Source organism: Schistocerca cancellata, chromosome 1 (assembly GCF_023864275.1).
Source record: "Schistocerca cancellata isolate TAMUIC-IGC-003103 chromosome 1, iqSchCanc2.1, whole genome shotgun sequence".
Taxonomy (NCBI): Eukaryota; Metazoa; Arthropoda; class Insecta; order Orthoptera; family Acrididae; genus Schistocerca; species Schistocerca cancellata.
In genome coordinates, this window is record NC_064626.1 from 16,052,665 (window position 1) to 16,066,425 (window position 13,761).

Genomic DNA, 13,761 nt, shown 5'->3' on the forward strand with positions numbered 1-13,761 from the left:
AAGTTTTAATGTAGTGGAGTGGATACGGTGTTAGAAAGGCATTTGTAAACTCAGTCTGATAAATTGCGTCTTTTGTCTAATCTGAGCTGTGTCTCAACGTGACTGAGCTGCTGACTGCCACATGCGTAAGACGTAGCCATTACAGCCGGCAAGGGAAGTTATTGTTTGCGTATTGAAGCATTCCATATCTTTGTTGCGTGGTGTTTCGTTTACCACGAGGCGCCACCTCCCCAAACACTCCTCTCCCCACAGTGCCTGTTCCAGACTGTAAGACTGACTTGTGAGACTCCTCCCATTCTCGCAACAGGATGCAGTAGAGAGAGACGTGGAATAAAATGCAGCGAGAGTGTTATCCGCCATTCAGTTTTAAGTGACATTTCACTTGAGTGTCTCGGAATATACGTTCCCCATTAAGCATTGTTTCCTCCCCTACATTATAACCCACCAGAACACACTAATCAAGAATCAAGCTTCGTGTGTTGGACGCTGGATGTCTGCTTCAACGTCTTGGCGTGTGTACTGAGTGGGTATGCATTCATCGTCGGCACTGCCCTTCGTTTCAGTTTTACTGAAAGAAATTGGTTTTGACAATCGGGTTTTGCAAACTGCATTGGCGATATGAATGGGAAACACATAGTCATACAGGTTACCAAGAAAGAAGGCAGTGTGTACTTTAATTATAAAGGGAACCACAGTATTGTGCTACTGGCACTGATTGGACCTGACTACAGTGTTATATACTTCGATGAGGGCAGTAATGGTAGAATATCTGATGGAGTTTTTAATAATTGTAGACTGTCAGAATGTCTCGGTCTAATGGTTTCAATGTACCAGTTCCTCGACATTTACCTGGTAGAACTGTGCAGATACCTTAAGTCATTGTTGCTGATGATGCATTTGCTCTAAAAAAATTATATTATGAGGCCCCACCCTTCTAGAGCCCAACCAGTACAAAATCGTGTGTGTAACTATCGGCTCTCTAGTGTAACAAACGTGTCTGAAAACTTTTTTGGGCTTTGTGCACACGTTTTCAAGTATTACGAAAGCAAATTCTTTTAAACACAGAGAAATCGAGGCAAATTGTCAAAGCGATTTGTGCTCTTCACGACTTTTTACTCACAGAAGAGAGTAGAAATTCCTTTTATGACCCACATGGCACATTTGATTCTCAAGATTTACAGACTCAATCAGAATGGCGCAAAGACATATGGACAGAAACGAATATACCGCTGGAACCAATAAACATACGCAACTGGCCACAGATGGCCAAGGAAGTCAGAAATGAATTCACAAACTACTTTGTTTCGCCAGAAGGGGTAGTAGCCTGGCAATACAGACTCCTTTAAATTTCAATTGATTTCTGATGAGAGTGTAAACATAAATATATCTGTAATAAAAATAATAATTACTATATGCAGAATATTAAATTTGTTTCACTTACCATATTATCTTCGGTTTCTTTTGATGTGTAGGAGCGAAACATAAAATTCATGGAATCAAAGAATTGCCATTTACTTTTATGGAAGTCTTCTGAACTTTGTCCATTTTTTCTTTTCTTCGATTTATTTAGTTCTTGATTATACTGCGTACGCAAATTGTGGATTTTTTCCGTATTTTTGGCTCTGTAGTGTCGAAGTCTGACGCAATAATTTCCAATGCGTCTTATTTTTTTTAACCGATTTTTAAAGTCCATGAGTTGTGTGTCCCACAACACGGGAAAACACTCCACTCGCTGAATAAGTCATTGTGTTTTTCCCTCGTCCACACGAACTTAAAGAGTGACATTTCGTACTGAAGACACTTCTGCAAGTTCCGAAAAAACTTCCCGCATCTGGTAAGTCCAGCAAGTAATTGCAGCAAGCTACGGAGAACCGTTTACGCTAGCTTGCGGAACTTGAGGAAGTCAATTTGCTGCAGGTGTTTCCACATGCAAAGAACTTGCAGAAGTAGCTTCTGCAAGCGGCTTGCTAGTGGACACGCGCCTGAACGAAATTACTGCACTTGAACGGTTCGACTTCTTGCCTGTCTAACTATTAGCGTGTCCTATTTCGTTCTTCGCGCCGAGTTTTGCTTTTTTATCACATGATAATTGTTTTCCGCGTGGCATTGTCAGCGTCGTGGTTTGTGTACACAATAAGCGGTGTCACTAATGGTGTCTGTTTCCTATCCGCAAGAAACAACGTACGGACACACTAACACCCCACAGAGCTGACTGACTTTGTTCCTCGCTCTACCACTTGAATCGTTCCTCTCTTGTTACATACTGTACTACAAATGCGATACCATTTGACTGCATTTGTCAGTATAGTGGATCTCATACTGTTGCGTATACACTGTGCACAACTTTTCCAACCGACAGTGTTAATTTTACTACAAACGACAATCAAATCTTGAATTTCGCATGCCCACTAATGGAAGGAGCAGTTTTCACGTACTGACTGCGCGTAGAGGCTAAAATATCGGCCCACCAGATTGAAACTGACGGATGGAGGTCAAGACAGGAAACCCCAACAGAAAACGAGGCAGTAGGGCAAGTCGGAAGACCGTTAAGTGGCATTAGTGTAATGCTTGCCTATAAGGATGCCCCGATAGACTCACAGTGTTAATGACACATCGCTAGCAATCATTAAAACAACTTTGATCGTCGGAACGAGCCCCAGAGATCGTGTTGTCCGTTAGGAAACTAATCCCTAATACTGTATGGAATTAACATACTGGAAATACGGGACAAAAAAAATATTTCCCTTTAAGTTGGTAGTTCCTACTGACAGTTATTAGTTACTGTATTATCGTATCTCTCTGTTGTGCACGTAGCAGCGTCTCTCAGGTTCTCGTTTGTGGAACATTCATAGCAAGTCTTGTAGAGGGGAAAAAAACCAGGCAGTTTAAGGTTTTAAGGTTTTTGTAGTGAACGTGCCGTGCTTTATTGTCGCAACAGGCCTGGACGTGGGGGAGGGAGGTAGGCGGCTAACCTGGGTGTCTGCCCCGGGCGGAAGTTTCAGGGGGCGCGAAATTCAAATACTTAAAAAAAAACCTTGTTTCACAAAACGCCTAGCATCCAGCGCACGTGGTCTATCGATGATTCATATGATTTTCAAACGCATCCCTGTTGGTTTTTTAACACATTCTAAGTTGGTTCCTGAAGGAATCATAACTTTTATTTTTGAATGCGCGCACAATGTACGTGATGTCTCTGCCAGGGGAATCCCCGTCACATGTACAAACAGAAACTTTCCCGCAGACGAAAGGGGACCGGGCAATGCAAGCTGAGTCGAATAAACACGAACGACTGAATGCCAATCACTGTGTATGTGGTTGATTCGGTGTGCGAATGATCAGCGTTTTGGATACAGACTACCAGTGTTGAAATAAACGACTAACAGGTAAGAAAGATTAAAATGTAATCTTCTCTGTGTATTCAAGAAAACGAAATTTTTACAGAAAATTTTTACCGATCGCTTAAGTTCTATTCACGGAATAACGCGGAAAACACGTTGTACAAGCACATAATAGCGCCTAACCGGAGAATAAACGAGGGATGAACTGGTGATTCTGGCAGGGTTAGTGAAGTTAACTGGAGAATAAATTTTGACAATGGCATGAAAAGTTGCAGAATTAGTGATGACAGAATTGTTTGATAGAACGAGGAAGGAGAAGAAACAAGAACACCATACAAACTATATGAGAGAATATGACGATTCCAAATTTATATAAGAATTTCGTACTACTGCTTTTCAGTCTCATGCAGGACAAACCGGAGCCTACGAATAAAATGTGAAACTATTTCCTAATATAAAACTTTTTGCTTGTCGTAGACCTAATGCGTTTTTGATGTTGCTACTTCGTGAATCATATTCTGCCGTGTTATTGGTGTGAGTTAGATAAAAATGACCATTTGTGCTAAAAGTCTCGCTTATTTGGCGTGTTTTTCAATTCCTGCGATATTAGAAAGGCCTGTTTTCATTTATCTATCAGACACTGAAACAATAGACGTAATCAAATCGAGAAACCTCACCAGTCTTGGTTACTATTCATATTAACGGCGCTTTCAGTATTTCATGTAGGAAAACGTCTGACGAAGTTTCTTTTGCAGAAAGGAAAACACGCAGTGTAAAGTTGTAGCAAGATTAGAGAGGGAAAAATGCTGGGAGCTAAGGACTGAAGAAATGTGTATTGTCTTACTTGTGTCTTGTCTTTACTAGTTTTATGTTTCTATTATTTAATTTTATGTCACACCAAAGAGAAAGTTATTAGCTAATATGCAATAAATTGTGCTAATTTTCGGAAGAGTAACAAATAATCCCATCCAGTATTGGTTGTGAGTTTTTTTTAAGGGGGTTGGATGTCAGACCGGCGTACTGGGAGCAGGAGAGAGACCACAGGATATTTTAGTTTCCAGTGTCCTGAATATAGGTTCGATGGCTCCCATTACAAAATATAAATGTTTGAATTCCACGCAGCGAAATACAGTGAAGTGCGATAGAAGAATGCTGTGTGAAGAGGCATGACACTGCACTTTGGCACACGTAAGATCAAATAACATGACTTACATTTCCTCGACCATATGTGTTATACATATCAAACTCTTCAGAAAGATGTGCGCAACAAAATTAATATATTTTTGAAAAATCATTCTTTTTAAATTTTTGACGACCTGTCTCAAACGCTCGGGGGAGGGGGCCGGGCAGAGGGCATGTTATTAGATGTATCAAGAGAAAGAGCGTCTATATTTTGAGGAATGTCATGAACCTTATGAGCAAAAGGGCTTCATCAAAGACCTCGGCAAAAGCTGCATAACCTGAAGTCTCGAATACGTTCCTTTGTACAAACTGCATATGAAGAACTGAGGAAGTTGCCACATTGCCTTTTCAGTGTATCGTTTTCAACGCGTCGCAATACTTCTCGGAGCAGTTCACTTGATTTCCTATTAGATGCATAGTGTAGCGGTCCCATGCGAGTAGCAACTTTTACTCAATCTCTTGTGCGTTGCAGGATGTTGTGGTGTTACCAGTGAAGGAAAGTGGAACCAGCTCGGGACTAGTATAACCGTATTCTGTGTACCGATTTCCAGTTTCCTGGGACAGTGATATAAGGTTGATAGTCACAGTGAAAGACGCATTATCCCAAACGAGGTGTAGTAACACTAACCGGGGCTGCAGAACATGACAGCGAACTTTGTCATCCTGGGCCATTCAACCGTTGGAACTCATTAATACTGAACGCTTTCTCTTCGTTTTAAAAACGAAATAGAAGATTAGAAAAACTGACGAAAAATCGAATAAGATTCATTTTGAGATTGTTAATGGTATATATGGGGTCATCCAGCTAATCTTACCTGTAGGGTTTGTGCAAATGCCTTCAAACATTACGCGCAAGATTTTCATATACTCTTGCTCGCTACGCTCAAACTAGTAGTCCTACAGGAAAATGAATAGGGTGTTTTTATAGGAAATTTAATATAGTTAGATTTTGTACTGGGATGTTTCTGCTAAGGGCCGTAGTTTTCTAATTATTCAGAATAAACGTACAAAAGTGACCTACAAATGTGTTTTTCTTGAATAACTCTAAAACCTTGGTCTCCAGCGAAGACGTATCCTAGTACAAAATGTAAATTAAATTTCCTAAAAAAGGTCCTGCTCATTTTTTTCTGTAGAACTAATAGTTTGCACATAGAGAGGGAGAGAAAATGACAATATCGCACGTTGTCTTTGAAGGTATTGTGGATTGTATAAAACTATCGGAAGGGTGATCTGAACCACCCTGTCGGTGATGCAAGTTGTAATAAATAAGACTCTTCGTGCCCAAACGTCATGAGGAAAAAAATATCTGCCGTGTTGAGTTAGTTGCAGTGACTTGTCAGCGGAGTGGCATAAGCCTAAAGACACGTTTTTGTAGCTGTTCATTGTTGTCTGCTGGTTTACTGAAGAAGAGGGATATGATCTCGTCGTCAGTGCAAATAAAAAAAATGCCGTAGCTGTGGAAAAAAATTGCGACTATACCTGTCCGTCTCTCAGTTACAGGTGTTAGGCAAGTTGGCGGAGGAGGGAGGGGAAGAGAGGGGAGGGGTTATTGATGTCAGCTGCATCAACACTTTGTGCCTCATCAGCGACGACGAGTGAAAATGTATACCGGACCATGATTCGAACCCAGGAGCTCCTGGTACTGGGAAGTTACGTTAACCACCCAGTGTCTATCACAACTGCGCGGACTATCTCGGCAGACCATACATTCCCACCTAGCGCCACCTGTCCGCATTATTTGTGCGTGTCCTTCGTGCTCGCTAGTCAAAGATTCCCGCAGGAGGTCGAACATAATTGTGCATCCGCACTGAATGTGGCGGATCCATTGGCCATCGAGGAGAATCGATTATATATAAATCCGTGGTGTTTGCTCTTTCGGACGTGTCCGGAAGAACAGACGCCATGCATTCATATACGATTACTAAGTAGTCTCCTAAGTGTACCTGTGTAGTTGGGCCGGCCGGAGTGGCCGAGCGGTTCTAGGCGCTACAGTCTGGAGCCGCGCGACCGCTACGGTCGCAGGTTCGAATCCTGCCTCGGGCATGTGTGTGATGTCCTTAGGTTAGTTAGGTTTAAGTAGTTCTAAGTTCTAGGGGACTGATGACCTCAGAAGTTAAGTCCCATAGTGCTCAGAGCCATTTGAACCCATCTTTTGTGTAGTTGGGAGTAAGGCGGTGCCCTACACGTAGTCCTGTTTTGTTGCAGACTGTGCTCGCTGACGCTTACGAGGCTGGTGGTGCTGAAGCCCCTGGGGGCCGACCTCAGCTCCATCATCATCGCCGTCAAGATGCAGGTACGTGAGGTGGACGCAGAAAACGTCCACGTACTCTTACCGCGTTTTCTTATGCTGCTTCATACGTTTCTTATAACACGAAAGCTGATAATCTGGAGAAACCACTGTCAACCGTCCTGAACGAGCATTGCAGCTGGTTGTCCTTTCAACAACTCGCACGGATATTACCTCTGGGCGCCTGACACACTTCTTCATGTGCGCCTTCGGAAACTAACATCGGCCTCCCGTGTTGCATAATTTATTAGCGCGCTGTATGAAATTACGCACATGCTTCGGGATCGTAATAGCAGCGTTCCCGATGGCAGACGAGCTAACCTCAGTCGTCAGGTAGGTTGGCTCTCTACGTGGCCCTCGGCATATTGCCGCCTTCGCTGAGAACAAACTCTGGAAACAAAGAGGTTCTACGCGTTATGTTTTCCGCCATTTCTGAAGTCAACGAGCTCTTTCATAGTAAAATCCCTAGCCGACGCTGCAGTACCGGAATTTTCGTTTTATCATATTGCTTGGAACGCCCGGTCAGCAGTGGGTTGGGCAAGGCGAGTGTATCTTCGTATTCTACACAATGTTTCACCGTGCCTGTGGTCTGATATACGAAAGCCGTGCCACCTTGCCAAGGTGTTTTGTCGACTCCTGCTTCGCTTAATACTCTTCCTTTATTAATCAGAGGGGCATGCGGCATACCGGTAAATTGTGCGACGCGATGTCGATCTTCTTAGACCGCTCATCTGGAAGTGTCTGGCAGGTGCGCAAGTGAAATCATGTGCGTGGTGGTGAACGACGGCAGACTGCAGCTCCGGAACAGTAGTCCCATTTATATTTGCCATGTGATTGGTTTGTTGCGATGGCTTGTGTGGAATGTTTATCCATATAGGCCTAACCCTTCAACAACTGAGCACCTAATTTCTGACTACAATATTCAAGAAGGGGCGATCGTGTACAGACCAGAAGACGACGCTAAGGGTCGGCTGGTGTACCAGTTCAGTTGCCACCTTTGTGGATTTCAAGAAGACTTATCACTTCGTCGACAGATTGTTGTTGACACTGTAGAGAGAGCGAAGAGCGGAGAGGAACACTAGAAAATTGAGCTGCCAGATTCGTACAAATACATTTTCAAAATTAAAATCTCTTGTTGAAATCCGAGGCCTTTGGGACACATATGTGTTCCAGAAGGAGAAGCTGTGTCATTCACGTGTTTCATTTTGGACAAAGCTAAAAGAGAATGGCGAAAATACTTCAGCGGTATATACTTCGGAAATTCTGAATGCAAAAGGAGTGTAGGTGTTTAAGGTGTTTAGACTTCGTTGACGATTGAACATTTGTCACTAAGACCAAAGAAGAAAGATGATGTCAGAGAAAAACTACGTCAGATGCGGTAAACGTGGGCCTCGAAATATCTTACGAGAAAACAAAAATGGCTCTGAGCACTATGGGACTTAACATCTATGATCATCAGTCCCCTAGAACTTAGAACTACTTAAACCTACCTAACCTAAGGACATCACACACATCCATGCCCGAGGCAGGATTCGAACCTGCGACCGTAGCGGTCACGCGGTTCCAGACTGAAGCGCTTAGAACCGGACGGCCACACCGGCCGGCACGAGAAAACACATTAAACGAAAAATCTGTATCAAAATTGCAGGAAAGTACTACTAAGTGGGGTTTATTCCTTTAAAATCGCACAACTTCAATAAAACACAGTTTAATCACTCATCTGCACACTTATTTCGCAATAATGTCACTCTTAAATTGCAAATCCTCTAAGAGCTCTCCTGAATCTTCACAAGTCTCTCCAACAGCCTTGATGTGGATAGATACGTACAGCAACCAGAACTGTGTCTGCAAAATCACAAGGATTATTAAACAATTTTTGCTGTCACTAATTACAAGCAATATAATTGACAGAGTAGATTGCTAATATTTGCTGTAATGAAAGCCACTCAATGGGGTATATTTCACATTTGCAAGAACGATCTCACTTAAGTAATTAAGTCCATCGAAACACTTAGAAACTAACCTCTCGTCTGACGAAAACGGTCTAAAGACGCAGTGGCAATTTCTCCAGATCTGCTGACAATGATATTTTGAGTTATCACTTTACTGAGTGACTGAAATGTAGTTCGGGTACCTGAGAACATAACAATATGTTAGAATTCATTTTCTAAACACGATCTATTACGGTACTGTATGGCTACTTACATATTAATTACACTATTAATATTTTCACAGTTGTTTCTTTACTACAAGATTAAAGCCAACGGAAGAACAAACGTAAAACACACTTACCAATGACAGGTTTGTTGAGATGCAATTTTCTGTGTGGACAGATGTAGCTTTTTCATACGGTGGTAAGTCGCAGAAGTAGCAGAAGTCACAGAAATCGCAGAAGTAGCAGAAGTCACAGAAATCGCAGAAGTCACAGAAATCGCAGAAGTAGCAGAAGTCGCCGTCCCTTAGGTTCCTTAACTGCGACTCTTAACTGCGACAAATCACAGTTAAGAATAACAGATACTGAAAAGTAGCATTCACAGAAAACACTGATATCGGAAAATCGCAGTTTAGCCCATCACTAGTTTGCTCGCCTAGTTGTGCGCGTGATGCCGACCACGTCTGCCTGCCTCCGTGGGGGCCAGCGGCCACCGGCTGCCCCCTGCGCCGCGCGCCGGCCTTCCCGCACACCGGGCCCCGCGCCCCGCGCGCTACGTACGGCACTGCGCCAGCCCGCGGCCGCCCCGGCCTGTAGCGGCCAGTCGGCACCTGCCGCCGCGGCCTCTGCAGCCAGTTGGCACCTGCCCGCCGCGACCTCTGCAGCCTCGCACTCTTGTCATCTCCTGCTGCACTCGGCCAGAGCCCTCGCATCGCCGGTTATTGTGTTACGGTCGACGACAAGCTGAAATGAATGTCCGTAACAACAACAACAAAACAAAGATTGAAGAGCCAAAGAAACTCGTACACCTGCCCAATATCGTGTAGGACCCCCGCGAGCACGCACTAGTGCCGCGTTATGGACTCGACTAATGCCTGAAGTATTGCTGGAGGGAACTGACTCCGTGAGTCCTGCAGGGCTGTCCATAAATCCTTACTCAGTGGCGTTCCTCTGGACCCCAGGACATGTTCGTATCTGTGGAAATGAGGCGGCCGATATAGCGGCCAAGGCTACAGTGTCTCTTCTTCAGCCTGCTATTCGCACGATTCCCTTCGCCGATCTGCGGAGTGTTTTATGTCGTCGTGTTGCTCTTTTATGGCATGCACATTGTTCGACACTTCCCAATAATAAATTGCGGGACGTGAAAGCTCTTCCCTGTGCTTGGATCTCTTCCTCCCGAACTCGTCGTCGGGAGGAGGTAATTTTAACTAGACTCCGGATAGGGCACTGTCTTTTTAGCCGTCGACATCTTTTAGGTGGTGATCCTCCCCCCACTCTGTCCCCACTGCTCTCAACTGTGGACGGTGAGACACCTTTTACTTGAGTGCCCCTGTTTTACTCCGTTACGCGCTCGTCTACAGCTGTCGACTGATATATCTTCCATTTTAGCAGATGACACGCGCTCAGCCGATCGCGTTCTCGAGTTTTAGTGCCAGTGAGATGACGTCAGTCATTTGAAGCTCTTTTTGGCAACTAACAACCCCCGTTCTGTAGTGGTTTTTTAAGCTTTCCTTCTGTTTGAGTTTCGCTCCCATTACTGCTGGTTTCCAGTTTCGTATTTTTACCTTTTCCTAAGTCACAGACCGGGCGCTAATGACCGTAGCAGTTTTGCGCCCTAAAACCATAACAAAAAAAAACATAAATCCTTATGAATCCGAGGGGGCGGAGATCTCTTCTGAACAGCACGTTGCAAGGCATCCCAGATATGCTCAGTAATGTAAATGTCTGGGGAGTTTCGTGGCCAACGGAAGTGTTCAAACTCGTAAGAGTGTTCGTGCAGAGACTCTCTAGCAATTCTGAACGTGTTGGTTCTCCCATTGACCTGCTGCAATTTCCCAAGTCCGTCGGAATGCACAATGGACATGAATGGATGTAGCTGATCAGAAAGGACGCTTAGGTACGTGTCCCCTGTCAGAGTCGTATCTAGACGTATCGAGGGTCTCATATCGCTCCACATTCACACGCCCCACGTCATTACAGTCTCAACCAGTTTGAACAGTCCCCTGTTGACATGCAGGGTCCATGGATTTATGAGTTTGTCTCCAACGAGACTCGTCCGACCAGGCAACAGGGTTCCAGCCATCAACAGTCCAGTGTCGGTGTTGACGGGCCCAGGCGAGGCATACAGCTTTGTGTCGTGCAGTCTTCAGAGGTACACCACAGGCTCTTCGGCTCCGAAAGCCCATATCGATGACGTTTCGTTGAATGGTTCGCACGCCGACACTTGTTGATGGCACAGCACTGAAATCTGCAACAATTTGCAAGGTTTCACTTCTGTCACGTTGAACGATTCTCTTCAGTCGTCGGTGGTCCCGTTCTTGCAAGATCTTTTTCCGGCCGCAGCGATGTCGGAGATTTGATGTTTTAATGATTTCCTGATATTCACGGTACACGCGTGAAATGATCGTACGGGAAAATCTCCATGTCATCGCTACCTCGGGGATGCTGTGTTCCACCGCTCGTGCGCCGACTAAAACACTCAAATCGTGATAACTTGCCATTTTAGCAGCGGTAACCGTTCTAACAACTGTGCCAGGCACTTGTCTTAGATAGGCCTTGCCGACCGCACCGGCGCATTTTCCCTGTTTTCCTATCTCTGTATTTGAATACGCATGCCTATACCAGTTTCTTTGGTGCTTGAGTAAAGTTACGAAATGAACGGCCGAATATAGACGGCGCCGCATTTATCTGGAATGTGATCCAAGAGGAAGACTTCCCAAGACCACCTAGAAAGCGCATTATATGGTGCCTCGCAGCCAGCTGTAGAAGTGAATAAGAAAAGCTGACACCAAGGGCGTATGAGAAGAACGAGTATGCGTACGCTCAATTTCGCATGAAGAATGAAATATGATAAAGCTTTGTGTCAGATGTGTGTGTGTTGTGTGTGTGTCCGACAGTAAGCAAATGACAGAACGTTATCTTACCGGCAACGGCTTCGGAACATCTTACATCTTAACTATTCCCGAAAGTATCACTCATGAGGGAAACTGCTAGCTGCCAAATTTTGTGAATTAATAACTGAATTTTACTCTTCACTTGTTTCGGGCTTAGGCCCATTGTCAGACCACAGCGAGGAACTGTCCAACTTTCATATTCGTATACTTTAAGACAAGAGTCTCTGTAATGTAGTTGTGTACAGAAGCTTGTACATTTTAAGGTAATTCTACACGTTTTAGTTGAGAAAAAGTTTTAATTTGTACATTGAAACACGTATATCTTCCATTATCATGTGTGCAGTGATAGAATATTTCTGCTGGTACTGTTTCTTACTGTGTGAAGCAAATATTATTTTCTTAACCCAGATCGTGACGAAACGTATACATTTAAAGCTATGAATAAGAATCTGCAATATACAGGAAGAGGTATAGAAAATATATAATTGTTCTATCAATGTACCATCTTGTTCTTCGATAAGTTAACGATATCACTTAGCCGAAGTAACGGCAGATGTAAACATAACACAGCTAAACACATCTCTCCGCCATGACGTTGCCACTCGTGTACGTGTTCAGCATCTCATACGTCAATAAAGCAGTGTGACTGGTTGCAATTTTCTTTCTCAGTGACATGTGAAGAAAGGAATGTCTCGACGTTTGTAGCGCTTTAAAAAAAAATCTTACTGATCTGCTGCGTCGATTATCAACAGTGGAGGTGACTTGCACCGCTATTTCACGCCAGGAAAAGAACTGCAATCAATGCAGTGGTTAGATGACGACGGTAAAAAACGCCAGAGTCGATATTATCTCCTGGAAAGGTTTTTCTGTAGTGCGAATTTGATTGTTGTTGTTGTTGTTGTTGTTGGTTTCCATGTGAAGTATTAAACAATAACTGGCGATTACTACACAAGTCTTCTGGACAAACTGAGCGAAAAATTGGTGGGAGTAAGCTGGCTTTGGAGAATAAATTTCGTGAACAATCCATTTATCTACAAAGGTGCTCCGTCAACGTTTGAGGATTTTTTGGAGTATGCACCTTTCAGCTTCATCTATTCTCAAATCCAAAGGAATTTACTACTGCAAAAGGTTCTTGTGTTCGGTAGAGATTTCGGCGGTTGCAGACACGTTTTATGCCGAACTCCCAGGATAGTTGTTCGGTACGGAGTCAGTTCACTTAAGGGCGAAAAACCTTCGTCTTTTGCAATACAGCTCTCTTTTTTTAATAATTTATCCATGATAGTTTAGTCATCTTGTCGCCTTCTCTGGATCTGTTGTTACGCAATTTAAGAATTGACAGCATATGATCTTTTCTTTCTTTTGCAAGCAGGAACTTTCGAACAAAACACGTTGATTGAAAGTTAGAGATTTTTAAATTTAAAAACAACGATCTGTTCTCTTCACCCGTGCAATAACAAATTGAACCTGCTGGATCGTAGCTGATGCCAGTGTCATATGCCTCCCTGCCTATTTTGCTCAGCAGCTACGAATTGAAATGCTTTACCGGGAACACTTTTTCACGTTGCGTTGGACTCGTTTATAGTTAACGTCAACTAATAGATGGTACGCCAAACGGTACTTGACGTTTGCCAAAGGACGTATTCCGCAAGCGAACCTAGCTGACTACGACCTTTGTGTGCTGATTCATTCATGTACAGCGCAATACGAAGCAAGGAGTGGAAAGTGAATAATTTTGTGTGAGCGTGATACGGCTTTCATAAAACTAAAGAATGTCCTCTTAAAGTGTGATCTAGATCTACATCTACACCAACATTGATACTACGCAAGGCACCGTACGGTTCGTGGCGGAGGGTGCCTTATACCACTACTTGTCATCTCCTTATCTGTTCCACTCGGCAAATAGAGCGA

General features: G+C 43.7%; 1 protein-coding gene and 1 long non-coding RNA gene across 4 annotated transcripts in view; one reads left to right on the forward strand and one right to left on the reverse strand.

The window, feature by feature from the left end:
• The window catches only part of LOC126164408 (phosphofurin acidic cluster sorting protein 2), a 704,396-nt gene that overhangs the window by 465,652 nt on the left and 224,983 nt on the right, over positions 1-13,761 (forward strand). For all 3 annotated transcript variants that reach the window (XM_049920238.1, XM_049920240.1, XM_049920239.1), the window contains exon 2: positions 6,726-6,813. In XM_049920238.1, the coding sequence (XP_049776195.1) occupies positions 6,726-6,813 (88 nt within the window). The remainder of the gene's footprint in view (positions 1-6,725; positions 6,814-13,761) is intronic.
• Positions 8,501-9,216, reverse strand: LOC126164454 (uncharacterized). The gene is made up of 3 exons (XR_007535436.1): positions 9,100-9,216; positions 8,831-8,941; positions 8,501-8,652 (listed from the first exon to the last, which is right to left on the reverse strand). It is a non-coding gene; the product is annotated as an uncharacterized LOC126164454 (long non-coding RNA).